The 24,377-nt window shown below is 39.0% G+C and overlaps 2 protein-coding genes across 3 annotated transcripts; one reads left to right on the top strand and one right to left on the bottom strand.

Moving 5' to 3' along the window:
* Positions 1-2,212: 2,212 nt before the first annotated feature.
* LOC144521122 (glycerol-3-phosphate dehydrogenase [NAD(+)], cytoplasmic) lies at positions 2,213-9,554 on the top strand. Its single transcript, XM_078255452.1, has 8 exons — positions 2,213-2,349; positions 3,617-3,794; positions 4,477-4,617; positions 4,828-4,966; positions 5,487-5,599; positions 6,679-6,915; positions 8,239-8,345; positions 8,458-9,554. Exons 1-8 carry the CDS (start codon positions 2,306-2,308, stop codon positions 8,552-8,554), a joined length of 1,056 nt encoding a protein of 351 aa, XP_078111578.1. The 5' UTR covers positions 2,213-2,305; the 3' UTR covers positions 8,555-9,554.
* A 1,046-nt stretch (positions 9,555-10,600) lies between these two features.
* On the bottom strand, positions 10,601-21,658 carry g6pd (glucose-6-phosphate dehydrogenase). 2 transcript variants are annotated; one of them, XM_078255449.1, is made up of 13 exons: positions 21,591-21,658; positions 19,610-19,731; positions 15,977-16,014; positions 15,741-15,849; positions 15,138-15,355; positions 13,828-13,986; positions 13,235-13,360; positions 12,872-12,965; positions 12,565-12,751; positions 12,231-12,466; positions 12,031-12,107; positions 11,693-11,785; positions 10,601-11,599 (listed from the first exon to the last, which is right to left on the bottom strand). In XM_078255449.1, exons 1-13 carry the CDS (start codon positions 21,634-21,636, stop codon positions 11,509-11,511), a joined length of 1,596 nt encoding a protein of 531 aa, XP_078111575.1. In that variant the 5' UTR covers positions 21,637-21,658; the 3' UTR covers positions 10,601-11,508. The 2 variants fall into 2 exon arrangements, with proteins under 2 accessions (XP_078111575.1, XP_078111577.1); XM_078255451.1 differs by lacking the exon at positions 21,591-21,658 and adding an exon at positions 21,404-21,552.
* Positions 21,659-24,377: the final 2,719 nt, after the last annotated feature.

The raw sequence follows: 24,377 nt of genomic DNA, 5'->3' as shown, positions 1-24,377 counted from the left end.
CTGCTCGGGGTGCCTTTCCATGGGCAGCTCCCTCACTCTGATATCTCTCCATTAATGCATGTAGCATGTGTGTGTAATTCAGGCCTGTGTGTAATGTGTGTAATAACAACAGAGTGAAAACATTGTAATTTCCCCTTGCGGGATTAATAAAGTATAAAAAAAATTAGACATTTTATACTATGACTTTTTAAGCACTTTTTTCGACATACTATATTATGACTTTTTGATCACTTTTTCAACATACTATACTATGACTATTTTTGACTTACTACACTTTGACAATGTTCGACATATTGTGATAAACTATGACTTTTTTCAACATACTATACACTTACTTTTTCATCACTTTTTTCAAAATACCATAGTCTGACTTTTTTCGATGTACTATTAGCAAATAGGAACTGCAGACTCGCCCCAGGTTTGAGTCCCAGTAAGACTTTTTTCAACATGGCTTTTAAATGGCTTTTTTTCAACATAGTACATATACTATGACTTTTTAATGTCTTTTTTTGACATACTTTACTATAACTGTTTTCAACACTTTTTCAACATACTATACTGTGACTTTTTCCATCACTTTTTCGACATACTATACTGTAATATGACTATATTTGACATATTATAGTATTACTTTTTTATCACTTTTATCAACATACTACACTATGACTTTTTAGCACTTTATTGACAAAAAGTCATGGTATAGTATACCATGACTTTTTCATTACTTTTTCGACATACTATACTAAGCTATGACTATTTTCGACATACTATACTAAGACTTTTTTATCACTTTTATCGACATACTACACTATGATAATACTTTTTTTGACATACATATAGCTTTTGTATGACTTTGTCTTTTATGTCTTTTTCGACATACTATATTAAGACCTTTTTCGACATAGTATACTATGACTTTTTTATCACTTTTTTTGACATACTATACTAGGACTTTTTCGATATATTATACTATGACTTTTTTATCACTTTTTTTCAACATACTATGACTTTTTAATGGCTTTTTTTTGACCTACTATGCTGTAACTGTTTTTAATATCTTCTATTTGGTATGAGTGGCTCAGTGGTTAACACTGCTCCAAATAGCACCAGCAAGTACGAACTGCAGATTCTGACTAGGTTCAATTCCCAGTAAGGCTTTTTTGATATACTATACCATCACCTTTTCATCTCTTTTTCAACATACTATACCATGACTTTTTCATCACTTTTTCAACATACTTTACTGTAATATGACTATATTTGACATATTATAATAAGACTTTTTTATCACTTTTATCGACATACTACACTATGACTTTTTTAGCACTTTATTGACATACTATAACATGACTTTTGTATCACTTTTTTCGACATACTATACTACGACTTTTTTTATCACTTTATTCGACATACTATACTATGACTTTTTTGATATACTAGCCTATACTATGACTTTTTCCGATATACTATACTATGACTTTTTTTATAATTTTTTTCTACATACTAGGACTTTTTCGACATACTATACTATCACTTTTTTTCAACAAACCTTCTATATATATTATGACTTTTTATCACTTATTTCGACATACTATACTATGCCTTTTTCGATACACTAGCTATACTTTGACTTTTATATAACTGTTTTCGATATACTATGACTTTTCGACATACCTAGCTATACTATGACTTTTCTTTTTTTTTTTTATTAAAATATTCCACTTTTGTTTAATACTTGATATTATTCAACATTTCAATGAAATTCATACTAATTAAAACCATTCCCACTTTTCCAACTATTTTCACTACTTCACCTTCTGGAATAAAAATCACAATATTTGTATCGGTAGTAACGTTAGTATAAAGTAGCAGAAAATGGAAAAACTCAGTAAAGTACCTCATATTAGTACTTAAGTAGAGTACAGTAGGCTACTTCCCACCACTGTGTATGGTTAATAAGATAACTGGAGCAGCCTCAATAACTTCCCAGGTTGTTTTCTTGTATTTGCACACACCGTGATCACGCTATGAAGCCGATCTTTACACCATAAAATGTTAAGCAATGTCTGCTAGCTAGTTCACATAGAGACTTTTGTCCGATTTACTTTGAGCCTGATAACCTCTAATCAGCTAGATGAATGAATGACCAGATTGGCCCTTCTTTTAAAGGGCGGTTCAGTGTCTCCCCTCTGACAGACCAATAAAACAGAAGTGCTGCTTGCACCTCGCTCGGTTGCATAACCATACTGAGGCAAGTCCACAATCAGTCAGCGTCGGTTCCTATTCATCGATTTACCTCTTAAGAATGGCAGCTCCGAAGAAAGTCTGCATCATTGGCTCTGGAAATTGGCAAGTTCATGTGTTAATGTAGTCAACTATAAACTGTTTAACATGGCTAACTTTAGAGTTCGTTGGCATCTTTGTGTGTTACCAATTGCTTGTTAACCCAGCGAACCGTTGCTAGCCAACTTAACGTTAGCATCACTGAGCAACGTTAGCATCACCGGGCAACCATCCATGGCAACCATCCAGCTAACGTTAACTAGCAGTTAGCCGCATTTTCCATGGTGACGTTAGAGAAGTTTGACTTATACCATTATCTAATTTGTAACATTTAGCTAGCGTTAGTTAGCTAGCTGGTACAAAAGCCAGTTTTAGCCTTGAGTAGTGCTAATAAATCGGCTGAGTATACAGAAAACTGGCCATATGTCAGTCACGATTACGTTAACGTTACTGGGATTTTGCCTGTCAGCCAACAGAAATACTACGTTATATGTTAGATGAAACTCTTCTCAGTACCTCTACAGTAGAAATAGGTTGTTGTTATTTTACAGCCACCATCTAATCACCCATCATCTAATCACCCATCTACAATGTGCATGGTTTTATATTCTTGCCAACAGAAGCCTCCAAAGGGTGGTTTTCTTTGGGTAACGCCAAACGCCATTCAACTGTCTTGTAACCTTGTCTACTTCAAAATCTCAGCGTGCTAAAACATAATTTTAAACCGTGGATGAATCTTAAGTATGTCCTCTAGTAAATTCGGCATACAGCTTTAGTTAGTTTATCAACCAAACAGATTTACTTTAGTTAAAATCTTTGTTTTATACACAACGGGTTGGAAATGAATCACGTTTAAAGTTTAATAAGCTCATTGATGTATTGTCTTTAATTTATGTATTGGCTCCGAATTATTAGACGACTGCCTCAATATCATGTTTAACCCCTATGTAACACTATGGTAACAAACATAAATTCATCAAAGTTTTTTGTCTATGGGGTAGATTAACCACATATTTCATCTTATCTTGAGTACAGCCTTCCAGGTCATTATCTCCAGAAAACGGAAGTTGGTGATTAAAGAGCAGCAACTTCAAAGGGAACTAGTAAAAAACACAGGAGGAGCCATGATTATTAATGACCTGATGATCAAGACTTAAAAGGCAAAATCACTGGATGTTGGATCATTTCAAGCCCCTCTGCTTATATGGACCCACACTGACTGTTTTCCTTCCATTTTACTGTCAATATTCACTGATTTTTTAAATGCAATGTGAATTTTATCAAACATGTTTTATGTAAATGAATAACTAACTTGTAACTATTACCAATACAGGGGTTCTGCAATTGCCAAGATAGTGGGTGCCAATGCTGTTCAGAATTCAAATTTTGACACCACCGTAAAAATGTGGGTGTTTGAGGAGACAGTTAATGGGCGTAAACTGACTGAAATTATCAACACCGACCATGAAAATGTGAAGTACCTCCCTGGTCACAAGCTGCCAGCAAATGTGGTAAGAAACTGTTAGATTCTCACCATTCAAATGTAATTCAGTTTTCTGCCTGTTGCTTTGCTACCTATTCAGTGCATGGATGTAATGGTTATTTTGGTTCCTTGAGGCATTATTTGTACAGACTAGGCCTGAACAATATATTGTATCAACATTGCTATCCCAATGTGAGCACATGCAATAGTGACATCGCGGAGGACGAAATGTGAGTCATGGTGTGAATATGCTCATCATTCAGGTCACGCTGAAGAAATGTTAGCTGCTTAGTAAAACAAAAGTTTGCATTCACCACATCGACTCCTTGTCTGGTAATTTTGACAACATTAAGTCTCATTTATTGGTTTCCTGGTTACACCTGTGCTAAACGCTGGTCCTGTTCTTTAAATTGCAATATACTGTATATCGCAAACAACAAAAGAATCACAATATCAAATGTTTCCAATATGACGTTCAGGCTTAATACAGACACATTATGCCTTGTATCTGCATTTGTTCTTGTTTCCCTAAATAGCTTCCTCTTTCACAATAGAATATTATTAGTCTTTTTATATATATATATATATATATATATATGCATTTATAATATCAGTTTTCTGAATGTGCTCCTAAAGCAGGTCGTTAAACCAGACTTTAATGTATGTCATATCTCTTACAACATCCTCCTCACCCTCCTTTTCCTCCTCAGCTGGCCGTCCCAGACCTGGTGGAGGCGTCCAGTGACGCAGACATTTTGGTGTTTGTGATCCCACACCAGTTTGTTGGGAAAGTGTGTGACACCATAAAGGGCAAGATAAAGACTGATGCACTAGGGATATCCCTCATTAAGGTTGGAAATAGCTCTTTTAATTTGGTCACCTTTTGTCTCTGAATTTATTTTTTGACGCTACTTCATGTTGTATGATGCATACAGTCTGTGTCCAGGTTAAAGCAGCCGTAAAACCAGTTGTGCAGTGTGGTCTTTGACCCAAATACCAGCTAGAGATGGTTTAAAGTAAATACAAATACACTGCTTGTGTATTTGTTTATTTTCCTCTAGGGCGTAGACGAGGGACCTGATGGACTTAAACTCATCTCTGATGTGATCCAGGAGAAGCTCGATATCGCCATGAGTGTACTGATGGGGGCCAACATTGCTAATGAGGTTGCTGATGAGAAGTTTTGTGAGACCACAATTGGTTAGTCTGATTACTGGCTTTCATGTTTTTTTATTTCTTGCTTTTATTTTGTGATTGCTTAGCATTGGGTTGTTGCTTAATTAGGACAAAGTTGAACTTCGCAATCAGCAAGTTTTAGTCTTGATGCAGGAAGTATGTTTGTTATGGTTTGTGTTCCAGCTTTCCGTAACGTCAGCACGAGGGTCACAGTTTAATCTGCTTTGTACGGTAGTCGCTGTGTAAATGGCAGAGTGGGCTGGTTCAGTTTGACATTTGCTTTCTTTACATCTTTGTATGCAGCATATGACTGCATGCTTCATGGGATTTCCTTTAGTGTGTGACAGAATTAATATTTGTTGGATCAGTGCTGGCAAATGTAACTTCTTTGAGGAATTGGAGCTTTACAGCTGTACTCTAAAAGATGCAAAATCACTGTGATTTAATCATGACTCTTAATAAAAGTCTAGCAATGTAAGTGGTGGTGACAACAAGTCATCTTGTAGAGATCCCAAAAGATAACTATGTTTCCTCTTGCTTGCAGGGTGTAAGAATAAAAACCACGGGGCTCTCCTGAAGGAACTCATGCAGACCAACAACTTCCGAGTCACTGTGGTAGAGGAGTATGATGTGGTGGAAATCTGTGGAGCTCTGAAGGTGAGCTTTTATTACGAAACACAGCTGCGTGCAGCAAAAGTGGAGTTCATGGTTGTGTTCAAAATCGTGTACTAACGTATTGCATACTACATACTCAGTCTGTATGTACTGCCTACTGAATTAACGGTTAAGTATGCCATTATGGTGCCATTACATGACCATATTGATTATATTGATATGTTTATCACAAATGTAAATCAACATTACCTCTTCCAATCAATTTAATATTTTCCAGTATTATTTTAAAGGGGAGATATCATGCTCATTTTCAGGTCCATACTTGTATTTTGGGTTTCTACTAAAACATGTTTACGTGGTTTAATGGTCTAATGGGGAGGGGGGCAAGGGGGGTTCTGCAAGTGACATAGGAAGGGGAGCCAAATCTGAATGGCTTGTTGAATCCCATGTTTTCTGATCTAGGCAGCCCACATACTATGCAGTCAACACCCTACATACTCAATTTGATGTCATTGTTAGTATGAGTAGTATGTTAGTATGTGATTTTAAACAGAGCCCATGCCATTTCAGTCTTCTGCTAAATTACCATTATGCAACATGACAGCTGCAAAACTCTCTGCAGCTCTGTGTTTGTACACTGAGCAGAAGTTAGACAAAAAACTAATGTATGTAGTTACATTCCAGCATTGCGGTCCTGTCAAATATAATGTATCTTTGAAAACTACTTTATAATATACACACAGACTATACTGCCAATAAAAGAATGCTGACAAATCACAGAAATTGACATTTAGTTTTGCCTCTAAGCAGCAACTGACTGAATAAATCTTCCCCTGGGATACACTCCAAATGTTTAATGAAACACTGTTTACATTTTTTAAAGGCCCAGCATTTGCAGATTTATAATGAATATATTTTTATTTATACTGCTTTTCTCTGTTTTGACATTATTGTAAATGGAATATCTTGATTGTTTCTGACTGTATGTCAAACAGTACAAGACATTTGAAGGCGTTATGTTAGGTTTAGATTCAGAGTCTGCATCCTGTCCAAGGTATCCAGGTGCGTCTTCAGCTCTTTTACCTGCAGTCTTTGCTAACACTTGCTCATCCGTCCTTCAGAACATTGTTGCGGTCGGAGCAGGTTTCTGTGACGGTCTGGGCTTCGGAGACAACACAAAGGCAGCAGTGATCAGGTTGGGCCTGATGGAGATGATTGCCTTTGCCCGTATTTTCTGCACTGCTGGTCCCGTGTCCTCGGCAACCTTCCTAGAGAGCTGCGGAGTGGCTGACCTCATCACAACCTGCTACGGCGGCCGCAACCGCAAAGTAGCCGAAGCTTTTGTGAAGACGGGGAAGGTGAGTGCTCAGATTTTGAAATATTTGTACCCTTTTTTGAGAAAAGGAAAAAAGTCCAGCTTGTTTGGATTTTAAGAATATTCAGCAGCCAAAGCTGATGATTGCTTTCGATTGGTTGGCAAATGCTAGAAAAGGTTGATATTGTGCACAGAGGCAGCTACCATTTTATCACCATAAAACATAAGAAAATTGTACGAAATAATATATGAAATTCAGCTTTAACCTACTTAGTTTAAACATGATTCACCTTTATATATACTGCAGTTTCTGTACTACACACTTATTAATAATTAGTGCGCGCCATTTCTTGAGACTAGCAAATCCATATTGTGGTGAATTACACATACCAACTTTCAAACTCAGTTAAACTATAGAAATACATTATGTTAATATTAACTACAATATGAAACGAAATACTGACAAGCCTTGTGCCATTATTAGCCAAGGACTAAATAAGGAAAAAGTACATTTTCCGTTGTTTTGAACATGCACTTTTACCAAGACACTCCTGCTGTTTCGAGGCGTTTTTCACTTTCCATCAAAATTTTCAATATTTTTTTTAACTAATAATATAACACAATACAAAGACATTAGACAAAGATGTACAATTAAGACCAGACATAACGAAAACCACAACCAGGTGTTTGTATTGTGTAACTGAATTACTGTTAAAGGAGCTCTAAGTGATGTCACGCATTTTTTAGGCTACAACATTTTTTTTGTCGCATACAGAAAACATCTCCTCACTGTCCGCGAGCTGCCTGTCCCCTGAACACACTGTAAAAAAACGCGGTCTCTGTAGACAGCCCAGGCTCCTAAGCGGCAACAAAAATAAACTGCGCCCACCTGCACCACGAAACATAACAAACAGTGTTCCAGCCAATAACCGACAAGAAGGAGTTGGGGGGTGGGGGGTTGGGGGGGGTTAGTGCGTGGAAGCACGGAAGGGAGGGGACGGATGAGGAGGAGGGAGGGAGGGAGGGGTGAGCTAACCTCAGCTTTGTTTGACAATACTTCGAACGTCAACAAGAAGTGACGTCACCCGACATCGCTTAGAGCACCTTTAAATAAAAAATATTGAAAAATGAAAACAAAATCTTCAGCCTTTTTATATAATACCGAAAGGGAAAAATAACTCATCCTTCAGAAAATACTTAACGTAAAAAAAATATATATATATTTAAGCATGGTGGTCCATAAAGTTAATTTGACTTTTTTTTTTTTAATATAATTTTAAGTGAGAGTAAAATTGAGTGCGTGGACCCATCTCTTTTATCATTTAAAAAAATACTTTACATTTCTGCATGTCATGTTTCTTCTCAGTCCATTGAGGAGCTGGAGAAAGAGATGCTGAACGGTCAGAAGCTGCAGGGACCAGCAACAGCAGCCGAGGTCTATCTCATCCTCAAGCACAAAAAACTAATTGACAAGTAAGTTAGGCAGCAACACAACACATTCATAATCATGTGCGCTGGTTAAAAAGTAGGTCATAGATCACCAGCATTATTTTTGCACTCAACAATACCTCCTCCTTCCTCCCAGGTTCCCACTGTTCAATGCAGTGTATCAGATCTGCTATCAGGGCCATCCAGTCACAGAGTTCATAAGCTGTTTGCAGAACCACCCAGAGCACATGTGAAAAACAACAAACTGACCAAGTGCCTTCTAAGTGGAAACCATTACCAGTTCTCACCTGTTACCCATCAGAAATAGACGGGGGATGACCAGTCACTCCACAGCTGTCATGCAACTAAAAGGGCTCCAGCCAGTTGGAGTTGGAGAGGTTGCATAACATCTGTGCGTTCAGCTCTCGTTTTACCACTTTGTCCTTAACACTGGGTTTCTTTTAAGTGCTTTCTTTCATTTCCTGACATTTACATGAAACTTGAAGGATAATTTTTGAAGGATTTGCTTTCCCCATGTGATGGTCAGATAGCTGTTTTTGCCTGAGATATATATATATATATATATATATATATATATTTCAAAATCTGAATGCATGGTGTCACTTTTTTAGACCGTAGCAGAATTTAAAACACTAAAGTAATCCAGACTTTACTGGATGTCAAAATGATCATAATTCAATATCAGTTTTTAAAAACGTTTGACTCCTGTTTTAGTCAACCCTTGACTGCCATTCAGTTAGTAACATTTGTACAATGTTTTTATGGCACTTCATCATGCATTCAGATTTTGGCAGAGCCAACCACTCAGGGCAAAGAAACAGCTTTCTGTAGAGGGACTTCTCAGTTTCTAACATTGTTGTCGTCTAGTGAATGCTCGTCCAGCATGATAAGTTCTTTAATTAAGTAATACCTCACTTAATTTTTTGTGTGTGCTCTAAAGTGTCTTACAAAATTCACCATGGTTTTTCTTGTCCTGTACAGTACTAACATACTGTTGATTGCACAGCTACAGTTTTTAACAAAAAGTAATGCAAGTGCCTTAGAATGCACGGTTGCTAAGTCTAGCCATTGTCTTTTCTGGTCAAACCAAAGACTTAACTACTTAACATCCGTCCACTATTCCATATGTTGTTGTGACCCTGACTGACATCGTTTTCACTCAGTTATGGCTAATGTGTTAAATAATGTTTGTAAACATTTGTCTGTGAATAAACTAATTCTGTTGTCAAATCATCGCTGGAATCCTTTTTTAATCTTGCATTAGAGGCAATGATTTAAATACACAGCACTGCAGTGGGAATTTTGGTTGAAAAAAAAAATACAGCCAGAATATCGTTTTATGTACGTGACAAAACCTTAAATAAAGAGACTGAATAACAGTAAACTGTTGCAGTGGTAGGAGGATGAAAGTTACATTTATTGATCTAATATTAGAGAAAGCTCTTTTCCCTTATTCAGAGAAAGGTTAAAATGTGGAAGAGTTATTGGAGGAAATACTGGCCTTTTAGCTTTACCCCTATGACATTTACAAAAGCTGTCAAAATAAAAACTTGCTGTAACATCAGTTTGTTTTGTGGCTGGATGTGAAATATGCTTGACATTTTAAACCGCAATACAGTAGGTATTTTACAGCAGACTCTACTATTCAGTGTGTGCTTACCCTTTTAGGACCGACAACTACTAGAGACAACTGACATCTTTGTAGCATTGCAACATTTACGACATTTTGTGTTGGATGACAATATTTTTGCCACTCGTGTCTGTATGCTAAATTTGAAGCTAGAGCTAGCAGGCAATTAGCTTAGCATAAAAATGGGAAACAACTAGCCTAAGTGTATATCTAATTAATCATTAATCGACATGTACCTCAGTTGTTTAATCTTTACAAAAACCGAAATGACAATTTGTGGTTTTACGGGACATCGGCCTAGAAATAGCTTAATGACGCCATAAACCCACAAATTGTTTTCAACTTTGTTTTTTGTACAAATTAAAGATCCTAGATACATGTTAATATGTGAGGTTGAGAGGCGTTTGCATTTTCTTTGCTAGTTGTTTCCTCCTGCTTCAGGTTTTTAATGCTAAGCTAAGCTCCTGCTGGCCTCACATTTAGCGTACATACATGAGTGGTGTTGATCCTCCCATCTAATTCTGAAAAAGAAAGCCAATTGTCAAAACTATTTCTTTAAGATTTTCATGTAAATGCTGATACGCTTATCACAACATAATTTAGTGACTTCAGTGCTTGAAGCAATAAAACTCACAAAGCATGAGACACGTTACCAGAGAAGCAAAAAGTTTATTACAAGTAGTGGGAATGGAGCAAGCTTCACATACGAGTGTGCAGTTAACAGCAGTATTCAGTACGTCATTACAAAGACATTCACTGTTGACCTGTGGTAGACACTGCTGCTGTCTGAATACTTTGAAATATGGAATGAACTTCAGTAACTTAAACTCTTAACTTAAACATGTAAACAAAAAGGGAATGAAGCTCAGTTGGAGGCTACTAACCAAGACAGAGAGCTTGTTTTGTTTGTCCATGAGACACTTAAGACTAGAAGTATGAATGCTTTGCCCTTTGCAAACAACAGTGGCTATTTATCTTAAAGAGGAGGCATAAAAATAAATTACACTAAGTGTAATTAATAACTGCAGTCAAAGCATAATAGTATTACAATCACAATGGTTATTAATCATTCCTGTTGTTTCTCGTCTCTGCGGTGTTCAGTTCCCATCTTTGGTACAGTGCTGAGTAAGCATGACTCAGCTGAGTGTTTTGTTGTTGCTCTGCTCTTGTTACTCAGTCATCCTGACAAATTAAGACCTAATTAATAGAGACAGGGACATGGAGCTAGTTCATCAGACAGTTATTTTGTTCACAAAAACCATCAGATTTTTTGTTGTTGTTCCCTCTCCGAGTGACTTGGTCCCACCTCAAAAAGAAAACTGAAGAGAAAAAAAAAAAAACTACCACAAAAGCTGGTATATGCCCATGATGACCACATAAAGTCACATGAATTCTCTTTGGAATGTCTGATGAACTGGCTCCGAGGAATAATTGCCATACCTGAGTAAAAAAAGCTTGTTTCTGCTACTCTCCAGTATTGGATAATGAGACGGCTCACTTACCCTGCTGCACTCCTCCTACTATCATACCTCTACTCCTCCCTCATCTCACCAAAATTCACAGTCTGTGAGGATTGACCCATTTATAAGTGCCTTCATAGCGAAATCCAACTCTCTTTGCAAGCTCGTCTGCTTCTGTTGGGCCACGGCTAAGAAGAAAAGAAAAATAAACAATCACAAACACTCTGTATCAACTCCTCTTCAAACTTGGGGGGGGGGGGGTAATGAATAACATTTCCTACCTTCCGTATTTGTAAGGAAGAGGTTTGGGCTTCTCTCTGTCTATGTGATGAAGAAGAGGTGTGAAGATCCTCCATGCTTCCTTTAGTTCATCACTGCAGTGACAAACAATTCATCATGTGGTGGAGGACATAACAACAAAGTCAAGGAGTGTCATGTAAAATCTAAAATAACTAAGGTTTTTACTACGCATGTTTCCTTCTGTCTGAGGCAGAGAAAAGATGCACTATGTCGCCATCTAGTGTGAAGAACTTGTAGCTCGCATGAAGCAACATGCTATTTTAGCAGCTAGTTTACAAGTAGTAACATGAGACAACAGTAGTGAAAAACTAAGACAGACCTGCGTACAAAGTGCATCTGACTCCCACAGAAGACGTCCAGGATGAGACGTTCGTAAGCGTCTGGAAGCTTCACATCCTGAAAACAAAAAGCACATTTTGTGTTATTTTTCATTTTTTTAAATTAGAAAACTATGGTTAAGAAATTGAATAGCTTAGTTATCTTTCCTTTGTCCTGTTGTTTAAATCAACTTGAACCTGCCTTGTATCTGCTCTTGTAGGTGAGGTCCAGCTCAGTTTCCTCAGGGCTAAAGTAGACGCCAGGTTTCTTGCTCATCATCTTGGCGTAGACGGCCTCGTTGGGCTGCACACGCACCACTAGCTCATTCCTGCGGCACTGATTTCCAAAAATGTCCCCTGGGACATCTGTGAACTGAAGCCGCACCTCAGCTTTCCTCTCATTCAGAGCTTTGCCACAGCGAAGAATGAAAGGGACACCTAAGGAGTGAAACATTTGAATGCCAATGCATTATAAAAGAGCAGGGGGAAATGTGAGCTCAGTAGGATTTGTTTTGTAAAGGGCATGGCGTGTTTACCATCCCAGCGTTCGTTGTGCACATAGAGTACAGCGGTGGTGAAGGTGGCCTGAGTTGACCCTTTAGGAACTGTGGGATCATCAAGATAACCCAGTTTGGCGTCTCCCTCACCCTCTGGATCCCCGACATACTGACCCAGCACCACATCTGATATGGACACTGGAGCGATGCACTTCAGCACCTTCACCTACAAGAGGGAACACAAGAGAACAGAATCCCTCCATTAGAAACCCAAACCATAACATATCGCTCCATAATGGTAGTGGTGTTTGAGTGGCGTCGGGCTCTCTGGGAGACGATTTTGCACCTTTTCATCCCTGACGTCATCAGAGCTGGTGGAGGCTGGTTTCTCCATGGCAACCAGGCAGAGCATTTGGAGCAAGTGGTTCTGCATGACATCACTGATCAGGACAAAAAGCACAGTTGGTCACACAAAAGACAATGTGATGGCGGTTCCTTAAAATTATAACTTATGTGTTAAAACTGGTAAAATCTTTCCATTGTCTAAAAGGAAGCTACCAATGATTATTTACTAATGAAAAGTAGTTAAGTATAGACGCTCCTGGTACTACTCTGTTCATTCCTATATAACTTCACTTTAAACCTGGTCTATTAACTTTAAAATTAGCGTACAAAGAGAAACTTTCGGGATTTCCCCCCCCCCCCTCACCGGATGATGCCAAAATCATCAAAGTAGCCCCCTCGGCCCTGAGTGCCAAACGGTTCTTTGAAAGTTAGAACAACACAGGCCAAGCTGTCCCTGTTCCAGATTGGCCCGAAGATTCGGTTCCCAAACCTGCAATGAACATCACAAAATCGTTCTCGGCTCAGTGGCAACACACGCGCACAGCGCGAAAAGACGGCTGTTTGTGACAGAAGCGTTTCTAAACCTAACCAAATTACCTTAACATTTAAAAAAGACAAAATGATCTTTGCCCACACAACGGATTACAAAGCTCAGGGAGAAATACCAACAACTCTAAGAAGAAAGATATATATTTCTGGTGATATAGTTTAATTAAGCCCATTCTCCCAACTGATAAGGTATATTTTATTTTCACTCTATTGGATATTGTTATTTTATAACCCATGAGTGGGTGTAGCTCCTTTACGTTTACCGCTTAATTAAAAAAAGCCAGTCAGGCTTATACAGTATGTTTACCAGCAATGTTATCCTATTTGACAATCATAATCTTTACGAGGCATCAGATGATAAATAAATGCACGTAAAAAAGGCCCCTAATCTGAAGATGGTTCTCTCACCTGAGCACCATGAGGTTCTGCACCATCTCCTTGCCCAGATAGTGATCTATACGGTAGATTTGTTCTTCAGTGAAGAGGGAGGAGAGGTGAGTGGACAGCTCCTCAGAGCTCTGAAGGTCATGTCCAAACGGCTTCTCTACGATCACCCTGTTCCAGCCTCTACACACACACACACACACACACACACACACTTCAAGTTCTGTCCACTTTGATTGCTCTCATAGTCTCGCATTGCAAGACCTATCTCCACAGCGCTGAGGAGTAAGGTCTGGCTACGCCACACATACATTCCATGATTGGAGAAAAAAAATGCATTTCTTTAAACCAATCATAGTTGTCCTGGGCGGCGCTAAGCTCCGGACGCAGCGACACTGGCTCTGCAAAATGGTCTCGTTAAGGAACTTGTTTTGGGTGGAACATTTGCAGCCCGCAACTGCTCACACAATACAGCAATGTCAGCTAATTAAATTAGCTGGATACATGGGTAAATGTAATTTGCTCATGATCACAATGACACATTAGTGGAACACAACTGGGTTTCCACTTAAATTCAATTAAAAGTATGTAAGGCAAAACAACAAATACTAAGAAACCAGAGAACACTGATGATAGAAGCTGTTGAGGATCACTTTTCCCTCCATCAGACCTACTTATGAAGAAACCAGATGAGAACAAAAGGGAACGTTTTTCTCTTAGGCGTCATATACATCATATTTTAGCTAGGTGTACCTAATAAACTGGTAACTATTTCTCTTTATAATGTTCAGTGTTTGTTGAAACTATTGTAGAGAGGTGTTGATTTAACTATATGACCATTCTGGAGGATGTAGGTTGCAGTGCTAAAACTGTATTGCATTAAACAGAGATGTTGTTCAGCCTACTCTCATTGGTATAAATGGAGTGGACACAATAATACCAGTGTATGGCTGCACCTATGAAAGCACCCAAAACTTCCAGTGACGCTGGTAATGTTCCAGTCACCAAATGTACACCTCTGAACCATGGTATTAGTGCCGTCTTATGGGGACATAAAATCTTTAATCACATTTTAGGGATTTCTTTGTATGCACTAACATGCAGTAAAACAACGCTTTGAATTAAAAGGGTAAGGTTTTGGTACATATTTTCAAAGAATGGCTGAATAGTACAACAAGGGACATCATTGGAGCTTTAAGACATACCACTCACTGTTGAATTTCAGTCCAGTGTGTAAATAGTACAGACTTTCAGACAGATAGCAGGCAGATAGCAGGCCAAACAACAAGTAAACAGTGTGACGAAGGAGCAGTTAGTAAGAGAAGTGTACTGACTTTGTGCTCATACAGCAATGCTTGATGTTCTTGGTAACATCGTGGTAGACGGTAGGAGGCAGCGCCAGGTAGAAGAGACGGTTTGCCTCTGGTCCTCCGGGCAGAGACAGGATGTGTGTGTTGAGTTTGGAGAAGGAACTCTCATCTGCATATTTCCCACTGATGTACGAGTTCCTGCTGAAGAAGGCTGACAACCGCTCTGCCTCTTTATCGGTCACCTGCGTCAGAGAGTAGTAACATTTACACATGAATGGATTTCATAACAATTTTGAAAAATGGAGTCGTGTGTGAAAAAAAATGGTTTCATCCAGAGTCACCAGGACCTGAGGACTAGACAATACATGAAATGGAAAGATGTATTGTATTTCTAAAAATATAAATTGACTTATTATATAACTCCACTGGGAGCTTAGTTTAGCCACTTGGGGGCAGCAGAAACAAGCTGTAAAAACAACACTGACATGTCATCTTTTAAGTTGACATGGCAAACTTGTTAGCAGGTTTTTAGACCTTCTACTATCTGCTGTAAATTTCCACTCAAAAAAATATATGAATCTGTTAAAAGATTATATGGAGTTGCATTTCAAAAGGCTCAGTTTTTACCTTCAGGTATGGCATGGAAGAAGTCCGAATGTCATCAACCGTCAAGTCAGAGCGAGCAAAGCCCACAAAATACGTCTGCTCAGGGAGGAGGCCGTCTCTGAACAACCACCTGGGAGAGAACAGAGAGACATAGGGTTCAAACTTCAGAAGCTTCAGTCCAGATTAGAAGTATCCTTCCCCTGACTCTGCTGTGCTACGGATGCAAAAGCCTTCACTGGGGTCAGAGGTTCACTCACCATAGCGTTGGATAGATTTTCTTCTTTGCCAGATCCCCCTACAGGTGCAAACACAAAATCAGAAATATGATTCCCCCTTAAAAATGTAGGTCACAAACACAATCATCAAGTTACTGTGCAGTGTATTTAACTAGTGCCAAAGTGGTCATTATTTTCCATCTCCGACTCAATATGCTGCAGCACTACAGGTCACACCGTCTGGCAACAGGTAAGCAGGTTGCTTTAGCCATTTAAGAATTATGCAACCTTAGTAATCCCACTGAAAGCAATTGCTAAACCACCGACAGACAGTGTGGAGACAAAAAACTGTTGTGGTGCTAACTGAAATCATGCTGAAGAACCTCTTGCTTAGTGGTTTAACTATAAGAGCTAACCAATTGAACTTTTGATAGTGGTTAACATGTTTCACACGACAACACAAAGGCTTTACTGTATACTACTACTACTACTACTACGTCCTGAGGCAAACTTCAAATCAATACAAGGACAAGACAGACTTAATTAAAAGTATTTCCCATAACACCCTCCTGCTGGCCTAAATCACAATCTAACATCTGCCTTTAATACAGTATTGCTCAGCTGGGAATTCAACTCATGTTAACCCTGCTTCTTTGTTTAAGATGGTGTGTTTAAAATAACTGATAAATGATGAGAGGAACTGAACAGAAATCTGCCTTTAATGTCACACTTAAAAACTTGGCTATGCATATGAACTTATATGTACAAATGCCCTACAACATAAGCAAAGGACAAACCTTTCATGTCATCATGAAGCTGAACACCTATAACTATTAGAATTAGAGGCAGCAAGTGAAGGTTTGAAAATGTCTGTGACTGTATGTATTCACTTTGTGATAAACATGAAAAAGACGCTTGCAGTGCAGCCATTTATATAACAGCTGGAGCAACACACACATATCTATAAAAACAAGTAACCAGAGTGAGCTTGCACACAGCCCAGCCCTTCCTGACCTGCCTGGGTATGACATTGAAAGAAAAACGCTGACCGTCAGTGACACTGCAAAAATCTGCAACAGCGCCACTCTATTCTCCCAAGAGCAAACCGTGCAAGAGACAGGCAGACACAGCCAATGAATGACTGTAGCCTGACGAGATGTTCAAAAACCTGAAAAAAATGTTTTTCACACGTGATGGAAACAAAAAAAGTTGCAAAAAACGGTTCTTTAGAAAATACGGTTTGAGCAGTAAAAGCAAAGTTTACATTTTTATCATAGATGCAACCATGTTTCTGTAAAATTGTGTCTTCATTTACAACAGTGTTAGGCATGTCTTATTTAGATCATAGAAACAAATGAATGAGAAAGAGACATGTAGATAGATTGAAGCCCTGGTAGAGAAGGAGAAGGCAAAGAGAGAAACACTGAGAAATGAGGAAACTGGCCAAAAAGATTTCAGAATGCCTGAAATGGTTTTTAGTTCCTGAACTCGACACCTGCTCAGTATGAGGAAATAGTAAAACAGTGAAAAGAGGACATTTATCATATTCAGATAGATCAACTTATTGAGGGTTTTTTTTTAGCAGTAAAAGAAATGACCTTTGATTATGATTAGGCATGTGCATTAAACGCCAATATTTTTCTAGTAACAATCAAATTGAGTCTGTGACATTGATTTTCACAAACTGTAAACTGCACTGTGCTATTTTATGCTTGGTTGGATTGTTAAGATTGGTTTACTTATTCTTTGAAAAATGGCACAATTTTAAATAGGGATTTTAATGATTAATCTATGGATCGATATAAAGATATAAAAAGGACAATTCCGGCAGAAAATGAACCTAGGGGTTAATAACATGTGTACCGAGTTGACTGTTCTCTGGGACATGTTTTCATGCTAATCGAATGTGTCTCTAGCTTGAAACAAGCTACTGCAAACTGGGGGTTAGCTGCTAACGCTAGCTTTCAGGGCAGAGGGTAAATCGCTATTTTATACCACTAACAAGGCTCAAAATAGCACCACACTTCAATGGTAGCATAATGAGGGTCCCTACATGTAAACCGAAGCGTTGAGAACTTGTATATAATGAACGCTGTGTTTGAGCTATGTTACTGGTTACACGGCGTTCGTCGTTTGACTGGTCATGACTGTTTTCCAAGATGGCGCCCGCATGTAAACATGAACGCTACCGTCTTTATAATAAACTTTCTGTACACTTATAAGGTTCTCAATGCTTCGGAAATTTTACTTTGAAAATTAACTGGATGTTTTATTTTGTTTCTGTGCTCGACTTCCTGTCCCGCACTATCTGCCGTGTGCTGAATTGTTGCGGAGCTCTCCGGCGTCCGGCAAAGATAGAAGCTCTGCGTATCTGCTCATCCCGAGCTGGGACGCAGTCGGAACGCAGATGTTCCGCAGTCAGTGGAAATACACACATTGCCTTTAATGGAAACCTAATGACTCCGCCGACGTTCCGGAGCGGATCCGCAACCGTTACGCATCCAGTGGAAATTGCCGGTGAGGCAGTCCTGTTGATGAACTCTGAAGCAAAAAGTTGTGAAAATTCCACAGAGTTGTTGGTGGTGGCTGTGCGGTTTAGCTATCTGAGGCTCAAGCTTAAGCATCTTGAACAGAAGCAGCTTCTCGGTAACGCAGGCTGAGAGCTTAGTATCAGACAGGACAGACTACTTAAGCCGCCTACAGATGATCCACGTTAAACCTCCCTGCGCTGGCTGTTCCATTCTTTTTCTACGTGGGGGGGCGGAGCCCTACCCTTGGCGCCGCGGACTGCTCGGAATTGCCGAGTTACTCAAAGTTTATCATTCAAGTAACTTCGAGTTTACTTGTTCTTTTAACTCTGAATGTAGCCTACTCTGATTTTGGGTCAAACATAGGTTATGTCAGTAGTTAAAAAAAAAAAAAAACGGTTTTCCAGTAGAAAAACGTCCAACTCATTTCATAAATTATTAATGATTAATCGATTGTTAAGGCAGCCGACTATCGGTTAAAGAAATGGCTTAAGATTTGCATACCTACATTTTAAATGTTTTTACCACTGTATTTCATGTAAGCAAAGTTGTTATATAAATGTTTGTGTTGATACAATAACTAAAAATTATGCATTTAGGGTGTGTTTGACTTAATTCATTAAATGAAGACAAAAAGGTGTCTGCAAGAAATATGTTTATGCTAGAAAAAGTAAGCTTTTAAAAAGAATATTTATGTCACAGGACCAAAACTCAGGTCTCACATTGATGCTGGTTTTTGAATGACACCGAGTCTGAGGCGATACACAATATTGAAATGATAAGCAAAGAGGAACCTTGAGGTTTTACTGTCTCAATTTTAGGCTTTTGAAAGCTCGGATGACTCTGTGGTGCTTGTTTGCATAAGCTTGGTGAAATCAGTTTCAACATTTCCTTATTCACATTATGTGCAATTATTGCAGTATTTCTAAAGGTTTCAACACACTCTTTGAAATTATGGCATACAATTCTTGTGTAAGTGGCCTACTCTGCATGTGCCAAAACTAATAAGGCAACACAGAGCAAAGGTACATGCTGGTTGGTCCTAACAGCTTTTCTGAATCACACAGTAAATTGTGTGTCATCCAGATCATTAGCTCTTACTTATAAAATCACTGTCTAGATTATGACGCCCCTCCCCTGCTCTCACCGATGCCCCCATGATGATGAAGATGTGAGCATCGGACTGATGGAACTCCACATCTTCATGCAGCTCCTTCCTCAGCTCCCCAAACACCTCAGAGCGAGAGAGGGGGATGTTGTTCATTTTCTCTAAAAAGCAGACAAAAAGATAATCCAGTAAATAAAAATGTAACAATGTTTTTTGACATGTTAAAGAAACCATCAACCAACAAATATAGAATGCATCCTAGTTAACATGAATGTACCAGGCCTGCATAACAATTAGTATGCAGCCAATGATTTAATAAAAAAGAATAATGTGAGAAGAAAGTTTGTGAGTCCTCGCCTAATATGTGAATTCAATGGACTTCTGCTCTGGGCTGGTAGCACCCTAAATAACTTTATATAATCACTGCAGACTTTTTTTGAAAATGTAATATCTTTGGGTTGTGGATTATTGGACACACAAACAAGACATTTTCCAACATTACATTCTTAGAATTTGGCTATGTTCTTCATCATAATCCTAAAACATCAAACATAATACTAAAAACAACAACAAAAACCATAATAATTGACAAAGAAGAATTGACCGATTAACCTAGAGTTGTCCCTACCGATCAACAGTAAGTACGTATACTTTATGGTTTTCTCTGTAGATCAGCATCATTGACTAAATATCTTGTAAACAAGCTTAGTAAAAGTGTTTGATTTTAATTCAACCCTGATTTCTTTTTAGTTTAAAGGGTATGATTTAAATTTTGTTCACATTTATTCTCATTATCTGCTCAAGATCTTTCTAGTTGTCAGTGTTTTGGTTCATTTTGTAAAAAGAAAGTTGAAAATCTTAGGAACTGAGGTAAAAAATAAATAATGAAACACCATGGTATGGTTTACATGTTGTACTACCTTGTAATCTGCAAGTGCCTTTATCAATGTAAGTGTCATTTAAAAAATAAATGTAATTTCGAGTAATTTTGATATGCAATTATCATTTTAGTCATACGTTTAGAAAAATACCGAAATTGTCTGGTTCTGGCACTGTTCCTTTACTTCCTCAATTATCCAACTTTCAAAGATAGGGACCAACATATTTGAGAGAGAGGACAAACTAAGATTTCCGTGTGACTCATTTAATTTGGTAAATGAGCTAAATCAGGAAGTACTTTTTGTCATTTATTTCACCACAGACTTCTTTATTTTACCCATAACTAGACCTGCAGACTGCGTTGACAATGAACAATCTTAAACGCATTTCTAAAAAGCTAGCAATCGACAAACTTAAAAACTCACATCATCCCTGACATAAAATCCCTCACATAAAAACAACACTCAGAGGGGCAGCAGTGGATTTCTGTTGATGGTGATTGTGAGATCGTTACTAGCTCCCATACTTAGCCTGTCACACAACAAACTATAATGATATTAGTCAAATCCTCCACCAAATCCCGTATTTAGAGGGCTAAGCGTCACTGCAGAACACCGTGATAAAGCTGAATACATTTCGGCTAACACATCAAGAGAACGCGAGCTGACATCTTGTTGCTCATGGACAGTTAGCTAGCTACTGACATCCAGGCGAAACCAGCTCAGATTATGCTGCTATTAAACTGCTACACATCTTGTCTAACTGAAAACCGCCCTGTCATCAGCCCTTAGCTTCAAATGCTGTTGCGCAAACACGAGTTGACAAGCAACAAATCCCTAAATTGCCGCTTTACAGCTAGCAAACAGCAACTAGCTTACATCTAGCTAGCTAACGTACGTGCAACAATAAACACTGTTAAATTAGCGCTACAGAAGTTAAACTACTGCTACTCACACGTCCGTAAACGAGATGATAACTTGGCAGTTAAAACCCTGAACCAAACCCGACGACAGGGTACGGGCTTTACACACACTCACAGCTGACAACAGTCGAGGAGGTGTGTGGTGCGAGTCCTACCTACTTCCCTATTCAAGTGATAAAGAAGAAATTGAGAGGTTTTTATTGGTTTGGAGAAACATACCAGCGCTCGCTCGAGTTCCCATCACTGTCGAATCCAGTGACGCCATCGACTATGCCGGTGGGCGTGGTTTAACAGTACACCCAACCCCCCCCCACACACACACACATACTCCCGCCGCGCACGCACTCACTCACACACGCACGCACGCACGCACGCACACACACACACACACACACACACACACACACACACACACACACACACACACACACACACACACACTACACAAGTGTAGGAGTGTAGTTCAGTCTTCCCAGCAATGTGGTTGAGGAAACAGGAAGAAATTAGGAAGAAAAAAAAACGAGAAACAATTGATTATTTTTTCAGAAATACAATACCATTATTGACTCTTTTCCTTTACAAAAACATTTAAAACAAGAATTATACCACTGTATATAGATGAATAGGCCTACCTCTGCCAACCAGTCAAGTTGCAGTTTATATCCATGTATGTCCAGACTCATATATATATATATAGTAGCGAAGATTTTTTAGAAATTTCAAAGAAGATATTAAGTGTATTTTTTGGTGAAAAGTGGATGCTTCACACACATCTTCAATCTGGCAGCACAGACGATGTATACAACCACCACAGTTGGTAGCTTATGAGATGTGTGTGGAGCTGTGAGATTGTTTTATAATTCTGTTATGGCCCAAAACGTGTTTTGTGAGGTCACAGGGACCTTAGCCTGTATCCACGACGTTCCACTTCCGGGATTGCTCCGTTGCCGCCGGAAATTCCGCCGGATGTCCGGTACCTTCCACTTTCTTTGTGTTAGGATTTTAAACTCCGGTCGATTTATGATGACTGGTTTACTGCTCTTCAGATCTAGCCTGACCCTCCTCCGCAGCGCTGTGAAGGAAGGTCTGGCAATGCGAGACTACAGGGGCCTTGACCTTTGACCTCCAAAATCCAATCAGTTCATCCATGAGTCCCACTGGACATTTGGGCCAAATTTTGTAGAAATTTCCTTAAGGCGTTCCAGAGATATCGCATTCATAAGAATGGGACGGACGGGCAGACGGACAACCCGAAAAGTTCACAGTATATATAATGTGTGCAGTGGTCAAGGATAATATTCCAGAATGTGTGTTAATGTAATGTATAGTGACTGGGTGGGGGGGGGTTACGAATCTGTCAGTGGGGGTCCTGGGCCTTGTTGATGAGGCCCACCGCAGTCAGAAAGAAAGTGGAGGGACGGAAGATTGCAGCCAATCACCTTCTCAGCAGAGTGAATCATACGCTGCAGTCTGCCCTTGTCGGTGGCAGCAGCTTACCAAATGGTGATGGAGCAGGTGAGGATGGACTCAATGATGCCAGTGTAGAAGTGCACCATCATTGTCTTGGGCAGGTGGACATGACATACAGGCTTAGTAACTTACAGCTGGGCACTGAAGTTTTTAGCAAACGTTACTCAAACAAGTGTAAATAGTACATTTGTTGGGCACTTTTTCCATCTGTGGATTAATTTGGTGCTCTAGTGAGTGTATGTGGAATTGACTTAAAATAAACTACACTGTGTGTGTATTTATGGAAATGAAAGAAAGAATGTCTCCCAGTCTAACCGTGTTTTTAGTAGTTATTAGACAACAGTGGAGCTCTATAGCACGAGGAATAAGATAATCAGGCTTTGACACAGTCAATACAAGATATCAGTAGCAGGAGGCTCATTGTTGATTTTGGTCTTTTGGATTTGTTAACCATTAGAAAAATATAAAACATCACCAGACATATCCTTTAATTGAATACTCAAATGCCCAAATGTACATTAAAAGCAAGAGTTATTGGTCACTGGGATGATTCCTCTTGTTGATACTGGCCGTAAAGAGATGTCCTCCTAGTGCAACTCCTGTGCAAAAATGCCTTATGAATGAAAGGTCAGCCCAAGCTAATATGAGTTAACCAAATCCAGAGGGTATTTTCCATATAGCCTACAGTCACAAAATGTCCTTCTTGTATTTAAACACAGTCACAGTTTGAGAGTTCACACTAGAAATACATAACACTAAAAGCCAGGAACAAACACAGATAACCAGACACTGAAATAGGAGAACAAAAGGGGGTGGTAATGAGGGACAGGGTGACATGAGGGCTGACAAGGAACAGGTGAAACATGTCAGGGCGGGGCAGACAATCACAAAGACAAGGCAGGAAGTAAAACAAGATATGACACATGAGAAAAACCTCAAAATAAAACTGGAAACTAAACTAAAACCAGGATCATGACATGTTTCTGGGTTGCGGCAGAGGGATATTAAGCCAAAGAGGGAACTTTGTGCTAAAAAGACCAGAACTTTGTCAGATATCACTTGATTTGGTTAACTCAGACTGCTGAAGGCTCATTTTAGCTTCGGCTGAACTTTAACAGGCCCAGTCTTTTACATTTGAGTTGCACCGGGAGGGATTCCTTCATGGACAGGGGGAACAATTATACAAACAAATAACTCTTTGAATTTTCATAAGGACATGTGAGAATTGTATTAAGATGGATTTTTTTTTATATCTGAAGTTAAATGTCAACATATACAAATCCATGACTAGAGTCAGATGAAGGCCCAGTTTTGGCTGACTCGGGGGGATTTGCAGGTAGTCACAATCACTTTTCCTTCTAATACTGTCAAACACTTGCCCGGTGATGGGTTCTTCAGATGGTTTTGCTGAAAACAACAACAATGTAAACTGTAAGTGACAAGAAAGAGGAAATGGAACAGTATTTCCCTGTGCAGCTTGGGGCATTGTTGTAAGATGAGTTGCTGCAGAGTATGAGGTGATGTAGAAATACCTGT

This window comes from Sander vitreus, chromosome 7 (assembly GCF_031162955.1).
Source record: "Sander vitreus isolate 19-12246 chromosome 7, sanVit1, whole genome shotgun sequence".
NCBI lineage: Eukaryota > Metazoa > Chordata > Actinopteri > Perciformes > Percidae > Sander > Sander vitreus.
Note: the sequence above shows the minus strand (reverse complement) of the source record. Positions and strands in the feature narration are given on the sequence as shown.